The sequence below is a fragment of the Sorex fumeus genome, unplaced genomic scaffold (assembly GCF_029834395.1).
Source record: "Sorex fumeus unplaced genomic scaffold, SorFum_2.1 ptg000061l, whole genome shotgun sequence".
NCBI lineage: Eukaryota > Metazoa > Chordata > Mammalia > Eulipotyphla > Soricidae > Sorex > Sorex fumeus.
In genome coordinates, this window is record NW_026606118.1 from 54,024,604 (window position 1) to 54,043,721 (window position 19,118).

The 19,118-nt window shown below is 36.3% G+C and overlaps 1 protein-coding gene across 5 annotated transcripts in view; it reads right to left on the reverse strand.

Moving 5' to 3' along the window:
- Nucleotides 1-4,977: 4,977 nt before the first annotated feature.
- The window catches only part of SLC25A27 (solute carrier family 25 member 27), a 32,028-nt gene continuing 17,887 nt past the window's right edge, over nucleotides 4,978-19,118 (reverse strand). For 3 of the 5 annotated variants that reach the window (XM_056125913.1, XM_056125918.1, XM_056125917.1), the window contains 3 exons: nucleotides 16,514-16,606; nucleotides 15,688-15,790; nucleotides 7,757-10,176 (listed from right to left, as the gene is read on the reverse strand). In XM_056125913.1, coding sequence (XP_055981888.1) covers nucleotides 10,105-10,176; nucleotides 15,688-15,790; nucleotides 16,514-16,606 — 268 coding nt within the window. In that variant the 3' untranslated portion in view covers nucleotides 7,757-10,104. Of the gene's footprint in view, nucleotides 5,142-7,756; nucleotides 10,177-15,687; nucleotides 15,791-16,513; nucleotides 16,607-19,118 lie in introns of those variants that run through there. The other 2 variants (XM_056125915.1, XM_056125914.1) reach the window with 2 other exon arrangements.

Sequence of the window (19,118 nt, forward strand, 5' to 3'; positions counted from 1 at the left end):
TGTGCCACTCCTGGTATATCATCAGTGTAGAGTTTGAGTTGTCGTGTGGCTGTGAATGTGGCTGCCCACCCAGGAATTATAAAATTTTGAATTGGGTGATACAGCTGGAGTGAAATTTTTAACTGGATGATGACTTTGGGGTTTGGAAGCATCTGTGCAGCTTGTTGATATATTTCGAGATTTATTTATGAGTTTTTGTTTTTGTTCTTTTTTTTTTGTAAATACATTTTAAACTTTATTTTTTTATTAGTGAAACACCATGAGGTACAGTTACAGTACCCATCCCTCCACCAGTGCCCATTTTCCACCACCACAGATCCCAGTATCCCTCCCACCCCCCATCCTCCCCATCCCACCCTGCCTCTGTGGCAAGGCATTCCCTTTTGTTCTCTCTCTCCTTTTGGGTGCTGTTGTTTGCAAGAGAGGCATTGAGTGGCAATCATATTTATGAGTTTTTGGATCAGGACTGGAGCGATAGCACAGCAGGTAGGGCATTTGCCTTGCATGCAGCCAACATGGCCAACCCTAGTTTGATTCCTCCACCCCTCTCTGAGAGTCCAGCAAGCTACTGAGAGTATCTCACCCGCACGGCAAAGCCTGGCAAACTACCCATGACGTATTCGATATGCCAAACACAGTAACAACTGTCAATATGGAGACGTTACTGGGCCCGCTCTAGCAAATTGATGAACAGTGGGAGGACAGTGACAGTGACAGGGTGGTTAATGAGCTTATATGGCATCAGAGACAGTTCATGGCTGTGACTGCCATGTTCCCAGAACAGGGAGATTGGGTGAAGTAGCCCATACCCGACTCTGTGAAAGCCTGGAGATTTTGGTCACAAAACCTGCAAACCTGGATAAGGCTTGTCCTGAAATGTGGAGTCTGGCCCTGAGCATGGTGGCGATTGGAGTGTGGAGTTTTCAGTGGTTAGGGCTCTGTTTGGTTGGATGGTGGGCTCACCCGCCCTCTCCAGTGTGCCCTGAATATGAGATTCAGTTTGGTGTGGGGTCTGGAGGCATCTCTGCCTCTTCATGTTTTTTTTTTTATTTTTTAATGTTGTAGTTCCATAGGGCTGGAGCAATAGCACAGCGATAGGGCGTTTGCCTTGCACACAGCCAACATGGCCGACCCGAGTTCGATTCCTCCGCCCCTCTCAGAGAGCCCGGCAAGCTACCGAGAGTATCTCACCCACACGGCAAAGCCTGGCAAACTCCCCGTGATGTATTCGATATGCCAAACACAGTAACAAGAAGTCTCACGATGGAGATGTTACTGGGCCCACTCAAGCAAATCAATGAACAATGGGAGGACTGTGACCGTGACCGTAGTTCCATATGTATTTATAATATACTTGCCACTTTCTTCAAATAAAGACAACCTATAGGGATTTTTATTACGATTTGTATTGTAGGTAGAAGTCTGTTTGATTTTTGGTCTATATTAAGTCTTTTAATTAATAGACATGGGTTACGTGTACTCCATTTATTGAGGTCTTCTATCGTTAATTTCCAACTTTCACTGCTATTATATTTTTATGTATAGAACTTATGTCTTGTGATTGCTAAGATTCATTTATTATAGTAAATTTTGGTAGTTTTCCAGGGAATTTTGTACAGTTACATCATCTGTCAATTATGGTAGCTCTGTGCCTCCTGATTATACATGGCTTTTATTTTCCTTTTTTACCTCATCATATGGCTAACTTGCAAATAAAATTTTGATTAGAAATGGTGAAAATGGATATTTTTGTGTTGATGCAAATTTAGGGAGAAAGCCTTCAGTCTGTCACCAGTAAAATATTAGCTACAAAATTACCTATATTTCTTTTACTGAATTTAAGAAATGCCTGTCATTTCCCTAATTTTTTGATATTTTTATAATAAAAGGATATTAAAATGACACACTTTATTTTTTTTTGCTTGTTAATTTTTTTTAAGGTGGATAATATAAATGGGTTTATGTGGGGGGGCCGGGGTCAGGGGTGGGAGGAGTGGGGAATGACTGTCAAGAAAGTCTGACGCCTAGTGATATTTCATTATTAGGGCCAAAGGGTTCAAATGCTCAGTCCTGGCGATTTGGAGCTTTTCAGATCCAGCAGTCATGCCAAGTGGAGCTGTTGGAGGTACGGCACCAGGACCACATTGGACTCTGCTCGGAGGCTGGTAGGGCTACACTAGGAGGAACTGGGGGCAGGCACCTACTGGTCTTGGATCCTTACACATGTCCCAGATTGCTGAGCTATCTTCTAAGTTCTAGATTTATTTCTGAATGTTATATTCTTGTGATAAATTCCAGTTAGATGTAATTTTATAATGTTGAATTAAATTTGCTATTTTCACATCACTATAAAAATTTTAAAAAATGTTTCCAGATGCCTTATAAAATATATATAAATCTTACCACTATTTTTTTTAATTGGTGCACTGAGATTTACAAAGTTATTCATGATTGAGACTCAGGCTTACAGTGTTCCAACACCAATCACCTCACCAGTGTCCACATCTCTCCACTTATGTCCTCAGTTTTCCTCCACCCTGAAGCCTACCTTTATGACAAACTTTTTTTTCCTATTAGGCACTGTGGTTTACAGTACTGTTACTGATAGGGCTTTATGCATAACAATTTACCATCTTCCAGCACCACTTCTTGCTCTTTTCCTCCGCATTGTTTCAGTACTTCCCTCCCATTCCTGTCCTCCCCATACCTCTCCTTTGGCAAGCTTCCTACTGAAGACCTGTTACTTAAATTCTTAGCTTCTATTACTTTTTTTGGTCATTTGTTGTTCCACTACAAAGTTTCTTTATACTCCACCTATGAAATCATTCTATGCTGTTCCCTCACCTTCTAACTTCTCTCAGCCAAGTGCTCTCCAAATCCACCCGTATGGCAGCATTATTTCATCTTCTCTTATGGCTGAATAGCAGTCCATTGTCTATAAGTACCATAGTTTCTTTATCTAATCATCTGTTCTTGAACACTTGGGTTGCTTCCAGATTTTGGATATTGTGAACAATGCCGCAGTGAACATAGGAGTGCACCTATCTTTTCGGTGGTGTTTTTTAGGGCCTTTGGTTTATATTCCAAGAAGTAGAATTGCTGAGTCACCTGGTAGATCAATTCCTAGTTTTTGAGGAGCTTCCATATTGTTTTGCAAAAACAATATGGACTGATCAACATTCCACCAGCAGTGGATGAGGGTCCTGTTTTTCCCTTCATCCCTGCTAACACTGGTTTTACTATTTCTAAGTTTATAGATTAGTGTCATGTTCAGTTAAATATGTTTACATTGTGGGCTGGAGAGATAGTGCAGGGGTTTAGTGCTAGCCTTGCATGCAGTGAACTTAAGTTCAACTCCCAGCACTATATATGGTCTCTCAGGCACTGCCAAGAGTGATCCCTGACCAGAGCCAGGGGTAAGCCCTCAACACAGCTGAGTGTGGCCGCAAACTCCCGTGTGTGTGTGTGTGTGTGTGTGTGTGTGTGTGTGTGTATTTTTGCAATTATTACCAATATATGTAGAAATTTTTTAGCATTTCAAAATAAAACTGTACCTAGTAATCACTAATTTCTCATTATCTCCCAGAGCCAGGTATCCTATTTGTATATTAAATTCTCATACAGGTAGAATTATATATGTCCATTTGTATTTGTATAGTTCCATATTAAACAATGTTTTCAATATTCATCCCTGGCAATGATGTCTCTCAGTATTTATTTTTATTAAATATTACATTGTATGCTTATAGCAAATATTCCCATTTCGGCAATCATCCATAGTTGACATTGAGTGCTTTGACCATGTGAAAAATGCTGCTATGAAAATTGTATATAAATATCTATTCAAGTCCTTTTTGCTCTAAATTCAGAGAAGTATAGTCCTAGAAGTTGAATTGCTGGAGTATATGGTAATTTTATGTTTATTTTTTCAGTGACCCTTCATAATGTTTTGCTATAGTAGTTTACTATTTTACATTTGCACAGTAAAACACAAGGTTTTAGGTGTTCCATATTCTTGCCATACTTGTTACTATTTTCTCTTTTTAATAATAGTATCCCAATAGATGAGAGTGATGCTCATGTTTTTTTTTAATTTAAGAGATCTTGGCTCTAATTAAAAAATAGTGTAAACATTTTGTTCAATAAGTATTGAAAAATAATGAGAAGTAAGCTGGCCTTGAGGTTTCTTGGCTGCAGTACTGGATATATAATAGAGCAGAAGATCCTGAGGTAAGTGTACATTTTAAAGAGTAAGAAGAATTGGTTCAAAATACTGATTTAATATTTGGAAATTTGAGCCCACAAAAACTGTGGTCTATACTGGTAGAGATATAAAGTTGGCAATAGAGAAAACATGTCTGAAGCCAGAGACAAATTCATAAAGGTAGATAATGTTAGTATCTGCCATTTTTTGAATGCCTATTACATGTTTGGGACTTGCTAGACTAAGTATAGTAGCTGAATCACAGAAATATGAATTTTCCTAAAGAAAGAAAATTGAGGGAAAGGTTAAGTTCATAAACTTGAAGAACCAAAATTTAAGATTTTGATAGCAGAGAAAAAGCCAATGGAGGCTCAAAAATCAGTAATGAAATATATAAGTAACAGCAGGGAATGATATCATAAAAATATAAATAGAACCTGGTATCAACAAAGATTCCATTTTCTAACATATAAAGTAGTAAAACTCTTATTTTCTTCTTCTAGTACTCACTGTAATGATTAATTACCTATTTTTGTCAAAGAAAAACTGGGTTATTGGAAAATCTCCATAAAATAAAGTTTAGAGTGATGGTGTATAAGCAACTTTTGTTAACATATTTCAAATCTCATGTCCTAAGTTCAACCACTCTCGATTTCAATTTAGATAGTCAGATTGGTTTTAAAATTATGTATGAATTCTTATTACAAGTTTAATATAAAATGCACTAGGACAAAAGTCATGCTAGGACAAAACAAATATCTTGACAATTAGACATTTTTTAAGCATTTATTTAAAATCACAATAACACACTGTATTTACTCACTTAAATTCCTGTTTGTTACCAGATATTTTCAGCAAACAGACGTCTTAAAGCATCTTCATCTGCTTTTATCAAAACTTCAAAGTGGCTCCTGCTGCTGTTGACAATCACAGCAGCCTGTTGGGGGTAAAGTATGGGGAGAGATAAAAAGTCATGTACTCCTCAATGTTTAGAAATAATTAAACGCTGGACTTGATAAACATGTATTTTGTGGCACCGACATAGTGATATTATTTCCATACACTCTGAAGTGAAGAATAATATAAGTTCATTGCATTATTTATAACCAGTGTATAACTTCTAGATTTCTGTGGAATAGCTATTAAACTTATATTCTTAAAAGTATAATAATTGCATGTGTTTAAACACACATGATCTTTTGAAAATTGAGTTACTGTATATGGTAAAGAATCCCATGACATCAAGTGTTGTTGACCTAACATCTTTATTCCAAAGGTAGGAGAATAGCATATGCCTTAGTCATGTGTACACAAATGTTTTTTTCCCCTCAATTCCCCAATAAATCCCTAAATTCAGTAACAGCCATTTTTGAACTTTACAAAGGATATAGAAATGTATTACCTGATCCTAGCTTTCAAGCAGTTCATCTTATACAGAGCAGCAGAAATTCATCCATATTGGCAGTCATAGTAGAGAAAGTGAATGGAACATGGGGAATGTTGAGAATATTGAGACTTCAGAGATCAGGTGGTATGTGATTGTTCTAGATACTAATGTAGGATTCAACCAATGAAAATGAGAATGAATGCATGGAGGTGATGTAGGAAGTTTAGATGACGTGACAAGAGGCTTCCTGAAGAGCATCTTCAGAGAAATAGATGGAGCAGTGCATTTGTAAGGAGGTAGAGAAGAGAGTATGTGGTAAAATGGAGAGGTTACTAAATTGTAGACAGATTGAGAGTCTTTGCTATATTGTATTAAATATTTGTATATTTACTAAAAGTATACTTAAACACAAGTATTAAGTACTATTTGTATATAATCATTATATATTTAAATTTTAATTTTGCATGGAAGAAGGAGCAAATAAAATTAAATATATGGGGTAGCACGGCCACTATTGTCTAAGGAAAGATGACTCCGCCACTCTTTGAAGGATGGATTTGGGAGTGAGACAAGCTAGCCATTTAAGATTGTATTACACTTTAAGGTTTGGATAACTTTCCCAATTTAAAAATGAGTAATTTAATCCAAGGGACCATTCAAAATTTTAAAACCATATTCAGTATAATAGCCCTCTTCATGTATATGCAAACTAATATTCTAAAATCTAAGCATGTCCTTTATAAAGAATATACGTTTCAAAATTCACATTAACAAGTAGTAGTAGAGGGTGGACTGAAGAGGTGGACTAGAAGTAACATAATGGGAAAGGGTCTTGGATACTTTAGAGGTTAGGTGGTGAGGTACAGTATGTAAAAATTATCAATGTCTAGGGCAGGAGAGATAGTACAGCAGGAAGGGTGTTTTCGTTGCATGTGGCGCACTCTGGGTTCATCCCCAGTATCCCATATAACCCCCCTGAACAACCCCGGGAGTAATTGCTGAATGCAGAGCCAGGAATAATGCCTGAGCATTGCCGGGTGTGGACAAAAACCAAAACAAAATCTATTTTAATGTTACTATAATTATGTTATACAAATAATAATAACAAAAAGGAGAAAATCAAAAGAACTAACGGGACTCAGTTATGCTATTCTTATCAGAAGTCGAGCCTACAATAAGACAACAATCTTTAGAATCCATGCTTCGCTATCCCTCCACATTCCCAGGTATTTAGAATATATATTTGACTATCTTTTAAAAAACCTGGCCTAATTGGATCACCCCCCACCAAGTTTTCCAGCTAAATATTGTATGTAAACATTTTCCCAGTGAACGTCCTATAGAAGGTCCTTTCCATGAACAGAGAAGAACTTGTGGAATTATTTTAGTTTTAGACAAATGGTTGTACTTGACAATTTGAAAATGGTGGAACAGCACAATTTTTCATATTTAAAACCTCCCTGGGGCCTGGGGTGATAGTACAGCAAACAAGGTGTTTGCTTTACACGTGTCAGATTCTGTCCCTGGCACCCCAGATGGTTCCCTGAACACCACCAGGAGTGATCCCTGAGTGCAGTCAGGAGTAAGCCCTGAGCATCATCAGGTGTGCCCCAGCCCCTGAAAAATTAAAATCTTCCTAAATCAACTTTTCTGTTAGAAAACTGAAATGAATTTCAGACTGGTTTTATCAGTCACAAATTAGTAATAGACGAAATTGATTCATAATATATGATTATAAATTTTTGTTTTATAAAAGCAAAAACATGCTACTAATGAGAGTCCTCACATAAAAAAAATATGTAGGACTATCGCTAGTGACAAAACCAAATATTAACATTATTTGTAAAAGCAAATTTAAGACCTATTCTCTTTATTTACATAAGCTAATTCATTTACACATACAAATAACCATAAAGTTATTTTCAATGAGAAAAAGTCATTTGAGAAGAGAAAAATGTGGACACTGAGCATAAGAAATTTAGAAACTACATAATACATACAAAGTTGATAAATATCCCTGTCACTTTATAATAAAAATTTATGTTGATCACATGAGGGATATTGTTAAATGGCAGAATGCATGCCTCACATGTGTGAACTACTGGGTTTAATCCCCAGCATCACAAAAAAAAGTGATTGCAACGGTTAAACTTTCACTATGGACACATAATTACTGCATTTTTATTCTTTTTTATTTTGGAGAGGAACAAGATGATTTTAAGTTGGTGAACATAAAACATTTCCAAAGAACATTAATGAATATGACTTAAATTAAAAAGTCTGAATGTACTGGGATGTGTGTATACATATATATACACATATACATATACATATGGTGGATATATAACCTTTGACAGATTATGGAGGATCTTACTATTCAACCTGAAGCATGCTGACTCCACTCTAAAATTTATGCTAATGGCAATTCAAAATTAAAATGTATACTGCAATAAAGAAAAATGTTTTTGTAAGACTGAAAATTCTGAAATGGGCTGTTGAGAAGATGGCATAAGGCGAATATTCACTCAGTACTTCATTAGTATATAGTTAACTATCAGTTGTAACAATCAGGAGATCTATATATCGTTATACTGGCACTGTACTAAGTAATGCTGGCCAGAACAAGTGGACTTCTCTGTGCCTCGTTTATTAACATATAAAATAAAAGGATTAAGCCAGATAATCCCAAAGGATCATTTCAGATTATAAAAAAATCCAGTTATTCATGTTGAATTCAGATAACAGATTTTAATCTAAACCCCTAAAAAATAAAGCTAAATAAAAAATTTTTCATGACCTGGTTTGCATATAATTTTGTTGATCCAGTTTTCTTAATTTTGGAAATTATAAACCACTTAAAACCAAAAATTTCCCAAGTGATTCCAATACAAAACATTTGGGAATTTAAGTACAGAATATTGTTTTAAATATATTTAACAACTCGATTTTATACATATCAACAAATGACTGAAAAAGTAGACTACCTAAATATTTTAAGAGATTAATTCTACATTCTGCAAATTCAATATAAAAGCAATAGATCACTGCATATTATCACATCACATTAAATCTATTTAAAAGAATACTTCTTTTAAAATGGCAGTGATTTAGACATTAGTGCAACTTGTAAACATTTTTTTTTCTGTTCAACATTACATGTATCATATCAAATTTTATTTGATTAGCTCCAAGATCTTTGTTGGTTATGAACTTTTTCGGCTTTCCTGTTTTGACAGTTGGTCTCTACTCTAACTATAGTCACCCAGCCAGAAACTATCTGAATTGGGGGGGGGCACATGTTATGTAAACAAATCTGAAGAAACCTCTCACCTTTCTAAAATAGATGAGATTTGATTCAGTAACTGTAGACCTAACTGTGTATCACAGATGACTTTTGCTCATCACTTTCGGTAGAAAGCTTTGTCACACTGGCTAAGATGCAGCCTTAAAACAGCTTTTGAGGTTTTTGGGGTTTCTTTCTCTAGGGTCATTAGTGTTAAGGAATAGAAGATAATAAAGGCTGCATATCAGCCCTAACTTCATCTCAGGCTAACTTCACCTGTTTGATGTCAGATTTTTTACTTCACCTCAGTTTGATGTCAGCTTTTGAAACGCCACCGAAAGGCTGGTGAGAACTAAAGTTACTTTCTTAGAAGGATTTAGCTACCTAAGCCTTAATCAAATAAAGGGAATTTTTAAAGTATATTGATATTCTTGAGAGCTAGTAACAAGTTCAAATTGTAATAGTATAATGTAACCAGGTACGTATTGCTTCCGTGCAATTCATCCAGATTCAGAGCCTGTCAGGATGTCCTTACCATGTGTAGTAGAACATTAACCATTAAATCAGACTGAATGTTGGGACAAAGACAGAAAGCCACTACTTTTCTTGAAATACAAACATCATATCACCTTGTTTTTTCTCATCCTCCAGATAAGAAAAGGTACATCAACTTCCTCCAATACTAGGGAAACTCAAAATGTTTATTTCATGAATTTTCATGTCACCCTCTAATGAACAGTATGTGCGCTTTAACAACAGAAATGTGAATTATCAAATTTAAACTGTAAATACTGACATAACAGGTTATATATCATTTTAACACTATAGAGAGATGTTCTTCTACATTTCTATTGTCTACTTCAGATCTGAGATGTTGTATCCTTCCTGCCACTTCTCCTTAAGCAGGCTCTTCAGCATAGCATAGTATCTCAAAGGCCAAATCTTCTTGCCTGAGATAAGTACTTGATCAGGATTTGATTCTTCTTTAGAAAATGATGTGCTTGGTAACTCATTTGGTGGCCTTGTGTGATCCAACCTGATTACTTTTGAACAAAAAGAGGAGTCAAAGAAAAGTTGGTTTTCCAGGGAAAAATAAAGTGCCGTCCCCTATAATCAGAGTCTCTTGAGTGTCTTCCTAAAGAGGTAGAAAGAATAGGGGGAGTATGTTGCAGATGCTCAAATTTCAGTGATACTGACCACTGTCTCTTTAGGGACTGGATCTTTAAGGATTTAAAATGGACTGACTCCACTCATCTCTCTGATTTTTTCATAGGTAAGCCAGAACACCAGTGACCAAGGGGTCTGAAAGATTAATCAAAAAAGTTAGTGCATATTTCAAATCAATGCAAAATACTCTATATACACATATTTAAATGACAGTCATCTTGAAGTCAATTAGGCTGATAACATAATTTGATATTTAATTTCTGTAAAGCAAATTATAATTATCAAAGCATTTCCATATTATATTTCTCAGAAATATCTCTGGAGAATTTAGAATAGAAAAGAAAGATTATTATCTCCCTTTTATAGATAAAAAAGACTGAGTCTTAATAATTAATGGGGTCAGAGAGCTAGCACAGCAGGTAAAGCTCTTGCCTTGCACACAGCTGACCTGGGTTTGATTCCCAGCATCTCATTTGGACTCCTGAGCGTACCAGGAGTGATTCCTGAGTATAGAGCCAACTGCTAAGCACTGCTGGGAGTGGCCCCCCAAACAAAACAAATACCAATTAAATGCTTGTCAGCATGGTATAGAGCTTAGAACATAGGCTTCTGACTTCCATTTTTATATTCTTTTTACTCAGGTAGTACTTGCTAAAAGAGTAGCACTTTTTATACCTGAATTCTAGGCTGGGATGTACAAAAGGTTTGTATAGAGAACATGACAAAGAGGCACTAATTATTGAAAGTGAAGATGATGAAAGATTATTCTTTGATGGGTTATGAAACTGTCAACATTAATGTGGTATTATGGGCCACAATAAATGGTATAAAAATTCATATTAAATAGAAAAAAGACCTTCCAGCTTGTGAACACTTGACTAGTTTAAATGAAGGTGTACTGGTACTTAAGTGAACTAGAAAAAGATGAAGGTTACTCAACAATAGAAAATATAAATATTAAACTCACAGAGAAAAATCAGAGTAAATCTAAAGTAAAAATCAGTATGGGTGTCTTCAATCAACTTCTTGTTTGGCAAATAGGTGATATTAATCAGAAAGAAATTCTCCCATACTAGAGATCAATCTAATTGCTTAAGCAATCATTAAACGTATTTAGAGAGTTTATGTCTGTAAGCAATGTGGATGTCAAAAGTGTTTGGAAATATTGAGTGTGTTATTTTGGTAGACTAAAAATTTACTAAATAATGAATTTAAAAGAACTTAGTAACTTAAATGTGTGAATATATAGACAAAATTCAGAATGTGACAATGCCATGTTCCTGTGACAATAAAAATGAACTGAACCCAAGGTATAACAGCAATCAGATCAAGGAACAAAGACTTTAATTAAGAATGAACCACAGAATCATTCTTATGACTGGTAATTGACTCCTTTGTCATATTAATGACATAGTAACTAAGCTAAATGCAAATGAAATGAACATTAATCAGGGATTTTGCAAAGTAAGTTAGGAGGCATTGGGAATACCTATATATAAAAGACATTGGGAATGAGTTGACTGGGTTTTGAATAGAAGAGGGAGGTTACATAGTCAAATAACATGAGTAGTGTATAAATGTAGATATTGAACCTCTGTGCAGAGCAACATGTGGATAGCACATGTTTACAAAATTCTTCCTCCCTGATATAGTTATAACTTCAAAAATTTTCCAAGTGTGTATGAATTCATTTTGTGTTCTTTGGTCTGCCTCTTGTTATAATTACTGGAGAAAAAAGCATGAAGTCCTTTTCTGTGCCTACTATTGTGAAACTGAACACCTAAAATTACACCCTTGGCATAAACTGATATACTTAAACAATATCCAGTTTACAAGTAAATTCCTATACTATTCTGTGTTTAGCAAGCAATGTTTTAAAAATTATAATCTGGTTCCCTATTTACTAGCTTGAATTTAGAAGTGAGCACACAATGCAGAGGACTTCAACCTCTGAATCACTTGCAAACTGTTTCTGTCAATATGAATGAATGAGCTAAAAAGGTGGTGCAATTTAATTGATTTTAATGATATTAGCTGAAATTAGTCCACATTTTCAAGGAAAATTTGGAAAGTTCAAAGTTAGGTTTCAAAGCTCAGAGTGATGCACTATGGTCATTCATACTACCCTGGTTATTATTGATAATGATTCAACCTTTTCCTTTAAAAGCCAGTTTATTTTCTTTAAACTTTAAAATGTTCCGTAAAAATATGATATGCTATGTTAATTGAGAGCATGGGTTTAGAGTTGAATAAATCTACTGTCAGTTCCCTGCTCTACCCCATACTTGCTCTGAACATAAGCATATTTCAAAAACCAGTTTTCTCATCTGAAAAATGATAAATGCCACACATTTTACTGTTTCTGTAAGACTAAAAAGAATAGTTAAACAACATAGTGCTCATCACATATTACATACTTTTTTGTGAGTGTGTGTATGTCACACGTATTTTATAAGTCTCGTATAAAGAAAAAAGAGTAGTGTTAAGTGGTTTCCATATTCCTATATACATGGATGTTCTCTAAGTTCTTTGCCCTTGGTTTTTTATCATTGTACTTATGCATCATCATAGTTTCTAGTGTATTCACACACTAGAAACATCAACATTTTTCCCTTTTTCCCTCACTATACATAATGTCCCTAGGATCAGTCTACTCAAAACTTATTTTTTTGTGCTCTACCTTTCTTTCATTTTTCTTTTCTTTTGGTTTTAGACCTACCCCTTGGATTGCTCTGGACTTATTCCTGGCTCTGAGCTCAGAGATCACTCCTGATGGTGCTCTAGGAATCATATAGGGTGCCAGGGATGGAATCCAGGTTGGTCACTTGCAAGGCAAGAGCCCTGCCCACTCTACTATCTCTCTATCCAAATCCTACTTTTCAAAGTGTTTTCTACATTGTTGCCAAAGCAATCTTGTCCCCAAACAAATCTAACTACATTACTCTCATGTTTAAGTAGCTGCTTTCTAAGTACAGGGTTACATCTCAACTACTAAACTTCATCCATAGGGTTCTTCTCAACCTAATCTTTAAAAACTTCTTCCTAGAGAATGGGCTTGTGAACTGAGATTTAGTGAACGAATCAGACTTAGCAAGGCACTAAAGGCAGAAAAGAACCCTCAGGGTAGAGGAAATAGCTGGAGCAGACAAAGAACATGAGTTCAGGAAAATTAAGAAAACCTAGTAAGGGGCTGGAGAGATAGCACAGAGGGTAGGGCGTTTGCCTTGCATGCGGCCAACCCGGGTTCGATTCCCAGCATCCCATATGGTGCCCTGAGCACTGCCAGGAGTAACTCCTGAGTGCAGAGCCAGGAGTAACCCCTGTGCATCGCCAGGTGTGACCCAAAAAGAAAAAAAAACCTAGCAAGTGAAGGCAGACTTAGGGGAGTGCTACATAGAGCAAGGACAGAGGAAGGCAGACTCTCAATCAAGAAAGGCCATATTGCCCCTGAGAGTGAGCTCTGGCTTGATGAGCTCTGCACATGAGGGTTAAGAAGGCCAGGAATCATAATAGAGGAGAGAGGTCCTGTCCTGTCCTGTCCTGTCCTGTCCTGTCCTGTCCTGTCCTCCCATTGTTCATCGATTTTCTCGAGCGGGCCCACTAACGTCTCCATTGTGAGACTTTGTTGTTACTGTGTTTGGCATATCGAATACACCACGGGTAGCTTGCCAGGCTTTGCTGAACGGGTGAGATACTCTCAGTAGCTTGCCGGGCTCTCCAAGAGGGGCGGAGAATCGAACTTGGGTCAGTCATGTTGGCTGCGTGCAAGGCAAACTCCTACCCGCTGTGCTATTGCTCCAGCCCAGAGGAGAGAGGTAACAACAATAACTTGAATTCAGCTTGAACCAAAGAAAATAGCATCAATATTTAGGAGATAGAATGGTGATAGCTGGTAAAACAGTGTTCTTTGATCTTCTTTTTTCCTGTGGGCCATTGAAAAGCAGGATATTTATTTGGACTAGTGCCAATCCATGGAAAAGTGGCTGAAAACCACTACTTTAAGAGAGAGCAAGATGGAAAGTGCCTGCCATAGAGGCAGAGGGTGGGATGGAGTGGGGATGGTGGGAGGGATACTGGAGACATTGGTGGTGGGAAAGTTACACTGATGGAGGGAATGGGTGTTTGATCACTGTATGACTGAAACTCAATGATAAACGCTTTGTAACTATCTCACAGTGATTCAATTAAAAAAACACAAAACAAAACAAAACAAACAAAACTACTCTTGATTTCTCTAAAACAGCTTCCTCTCTGAGGAACTGCTACTCTAGATTTCTCTGTCTCCTCTCTGAGAAATCACTACTCTAGACTTCTCTCAAACAACCTTCTCTCTGAGGACTGTTTCTGCAGCCACATTGAATTTTCAGTTCTCCTAATAAACTGAGTTCATACGTGAACTCAGTTTATCATACTCAAGATACTTCATTATCCCATCATACTTTTTTGACAAACCTCACTGATCCTTCACAGATCGGATCAAATATTTAAGAAGTTCTCTTTCCCCTACTCTTTAGTAAAGCCATTTTACTAAAATTAGTAAAATTTAGTAAAGTTATTTTACTTTCTTTGTTCACACAGCATTTTGTTCATAATCACTGGCAGACTATTATGTCCTTAAGAGTTAAGACTGCCTCTAGAGTTTGGTGCTCTGACCCCATGAGTTAATTATCAGCTAATCTGGTCAAGTTACTTTGGCTCTTTAAACTTGCTTTCTCCTTTGTGGAAGAGAGAGATGATTATAATCTATTAAACAGACCACTGGGAGAATTCAGTGAGTTAATCTATAAAAAAGAGCAACACAACGTTGGCCAGCCTTATCTAGTCATGTTCCTTTCACCTTTTAGACTTTGCACAAGGGAGGTACTCAATTTTATTATATTGTGCAAAGTGTTGCTTATTTAAATTTCTAAATCTGTAAATCATTGATGCTTTAAAGTATTTTCTAATCTATGAAATACCTGAGTACCTTGTTTTTATTATATTTTCTATGTTATTTAAATAAGTCTGTCTGATTATATATCTTCATTCACTTCAATAAAACTATAATTCAGAGACGAGAGAGATTTTTCAGGGGTGAGGGGTACACAATTTGTGTGCACAGGACCTGAATCTGAATCCTGACCCTGCATGGCCTAACTCTACCACCCCCTGCCAAAGAACCTGTGGGTGTAGCTGTAGTGGACTTTAATATCACTGAGCCTAAATGGTACCACAGCAATTGTTCACAGCATTGGGCCACATTGCCCAGTACACCAAAGACAGCCAGGAGCCCCCTGGGCAGTGCTTGTAACAATGGGAAATGAAGTGTTTGGTATAACATTTGTTTGAAGCAATAACAATTTAACAGATATGGTCTAGTACACCTGTACACCTGTCCCAAAATATTTTGACTAAACATACTACTAAGGTTTACACTGCAGGGAAACTATATATTATCATTATAACAACAGAAAATCAACCTATTTTTTAGATGTAACTGAATTATTTTACTTTAATCTATCAAAAAAGAAGGCAATATGAAATTGAGGAATGGTAAGAGAAAGCATGAGATATAAAACCACACAAAACAGAAAAGGGAAACTGTTTACATACTTTAATTTAAGTACAAAGAAAACAAAAAGAAAGGAAGGAAAAATCAAACCTTACCATTCTCAGCCATGATGGTACAAAGCCTTTATATAAACTCATAAATCCTTCTCCTTGAACAGCCTGAATCAAACAATCAGTTGATGATTTATATAAAAGTCCCCTAAAAAAGAAACAAGACAATTCTGTTAAATTTCTGATGTATTAATAAATTAAGAATATTCTACAGAAAATTCCTATATGTAAACTACCTTCTTCTTGTTTAGAACAAATAATCTCGCCCACACGTCACAGCCTGGCAAGCCACCCGTGATGTATTCAATATGCCAAACACAGTAACAACAAAGTCTCCAATGGAGATGTTACTGGGCCCGCTCGAGCAAATCGATGAACAATGGGAGGGCCTTTACCTTTACCTTTACTATAGAAAATTCCTATGTGTAAACTACCTTCTTCTTGTTTAGAACAAATAATACTTTCTTTTAAGCATAAGGTTAATATGTTCAAGATTGACCCTTCATCCCATCTTTGGTCTTAGAATTCACTTCACCTGATCACTTCCAGAGAAAACATACTGTTTTATAATAAATCAAATTCTCTATGTCTGAAGAACGAGTTCTTTAAATTGTCAAGAGAATTTTTTTCAAAAACAGTTAAATAAAAAATATGTGTCTAAATAACATTATTGACCATTAAGCTAAACTAATTTCCCCTGAAGAGACAGTATTTTTCCAGTAGACAAAGAGTGGATAATTGCATGAAAATAATTTCCTGGTTGAACACATAAACACACAAATATATTTCTAATAACAGAGAAAAAATCTTTAAGGAACATTATTATTACAGATTTTCAGATATATGAATACTAAAGACTTTCTGTGTCTACCTTCCTTGTTTATCTCGTGGTTGATTCATGATTCGGCTCTTGATGACATCAGCAGGTGTTCCCAGAATAGAAGCCACCAGTCCAGAACAGAAACTAATAAATACAAATAAATACAATTAAGAGACAGCATATGTAATTCCTATTCTTCAGGAACTCAACACAAAATGAAATAAATTCATCACAGTAATATTCTTCAAAATAATGATCTGTAGAATAGCATTGGTTTGTCCTTTCTCCCACAGAAAGCTTAGGTTTACTGGGTTACACCCATCACAGTGCTCCCTAGGCACTCCCATTCCTGTGCATTTATCTTTAACCTCTTCTCTGTGCTCTGCTTCCCCAACTGGTAAATCACCTTTATTCCAAATCAGACTCTGTTGATTTGTATTTGTAAGTGAAATATTGCTTTTCCCTTTGCATAATTTACTTCAGAGCAATGTCCTTTTTGTACAGATACAAGAAGACAATGCTATGCTTTTCTTGGGAGTTAACTGACTCGGAATAGTATTCATTCCTGGGTATGTTTTCTTGACTAAAGCCTCAGTTGCCCTTAGTTCCTAGTACCCCAAAAGCAGTGTCCCAACAAGGGGCTGGATGGACACAGGGCAAGCTGTGAGCTACCCTGGCATTGAAATGGGCCAGGCCAAAATCCATAATACTTAACTATAAGTTAAGAGCATGGTCATGGACAAATTCTGTCATGATCCAAAGAGTAACAACTGGATTAGGACCCTGCTTAGGGTTAGGAAAGACTAATCTGGCCTTAGCACTGTAGTCTGGGATCTATAACGAGATGTCCCCAGGAGGGCCACACAATAAGCTTAATGTATCTCTTACTGTGTCCATACAAAATGGCTAATATTTTTTTTATGATTAATAAAACTTTTTTTTTGTTTTTTTTCTTTTTTAAAAAATTTTTATTAGTGAGACACCATGAGGTACAGTTGAAGACTTACAAATTTTTGTGCTTGGGTTTTAATTATACAATGATCAATTACCCATCCCTCCACCAGTGCCCATTTCCCACCACCACAGATCCCAGTATCCCTCCCACTCCCCATCCTCCCCATCTCACTCTGCCTCTGTGGCAGGGCATTCCTTTTGTTCTCTCTCTCCTATTGGGTGTTATGGTTTGCAAAAGAGGCAATGGGTGACAATCATGTTTAGTCTATAGTCAACTTTCCGCATCTTTAGATGAAAAGCCCTGAGTCAAGAATACTTTGGGAATCATTAAGAGACAGAACACAGCCAACATGGTTGTAGCATCCTGGAGGAGTCAGGTCAGAAGATCGAAGATTGAGATCAGTCCAGTAGCCAACGCTATTTAAGGAGTATGATTTTATTTTTGAAGTGAAGGTAAGTTATTGAGAGGATTTTAGGCAGGCAAACGAGTATTTGGTTACCATTAAAAAAAAAGTTCACCCTGGCCACTGTTTAAATTCCACTTCACTAATAGGTTGTGACAGTAAAGCATATAACCCAGCCATGCATATAATTTTTTTAGGTCTTTGCCTATAAAATAGGCATTTGTCTCTGTGGAAAGAACTTATTGTTTAACCACATATATTCTAATAAGTACAGATTGCTCTTTCATATTATTTCCTCTTTGTTCAAATTCTTTGAAGTCTAACCTCCTATTTACTCAGATTCTGTGAGTTTAATATTATTGATTTTTCAAATATATTTCCATGCAAAAGTATCTCAGAATAACACAGAAAATTCATTTATGTTCCAACATGAGCTAATGAGAGCAATATCCAGAGGGTAAAGTTGTGGCTCAGTCGTAGCAGTCAGTTGTGGACATGACTCACAGATTCAATTTATAGAATTGCAAAAAGCTAACAAAACTTAGAAACCTAATATACGGGGCCAGAGAAATAGTACATGGGTTAAGGGAATTGCTTTGCAAGTGGCTGGTCCTAATTCAATCCCTCGCACTGCACTCGGTGCCCAAGTACCACTCGAAATGATCCCTGAACTGAGAGCAAGGAATAGCCTCTGAGAACTACAAGGTATGACCCAGAAACCCGCCTCTTCCAAAAAAGAAAAAAACGCAAAATAATCAAGAAGAGGAACAAACAAATGGAGCAGAAATAGAAATGGCCTCCCTATCTTTGGAAGGAAACACTAAGTTTTTATTTGTTCATTTGTTTCAGAGAAGCTGAGTTCTAGTTCAACTTCATATGTAAATGCTAGGCATGGTAACTATCTCAAGAGAGTATTATATTACTAAAATTATATTTCAAAATGTGAACATATGTAATTATTCAAGGATAAAGGTCACCTATCCTCTTCAGCAACTGTGGCCCCATCTGGCACAGAATGCAACTGTCAGTGGTCACATTCTCTTCTTACGGGTTTTTTTTTTGAGGACATACAGTCTATCTAGGTTTCTGTAAATTGTAAGTATTAATTGTAAGTATCAAAAGAAAGAAAATAACATAGTAAGAGTCTAAGTGAGAAGATAGAACAATAAGAGAAACTGATTTTGCCAAATTTTCATTTTGTAGTGTATGTTGCTACTTTGTTTTGAAACTATTATTCCTTGCTCATAACACACCTGAAGGAGCCCAGAACACAGCTAACCTAATAATGGACAGAGAGT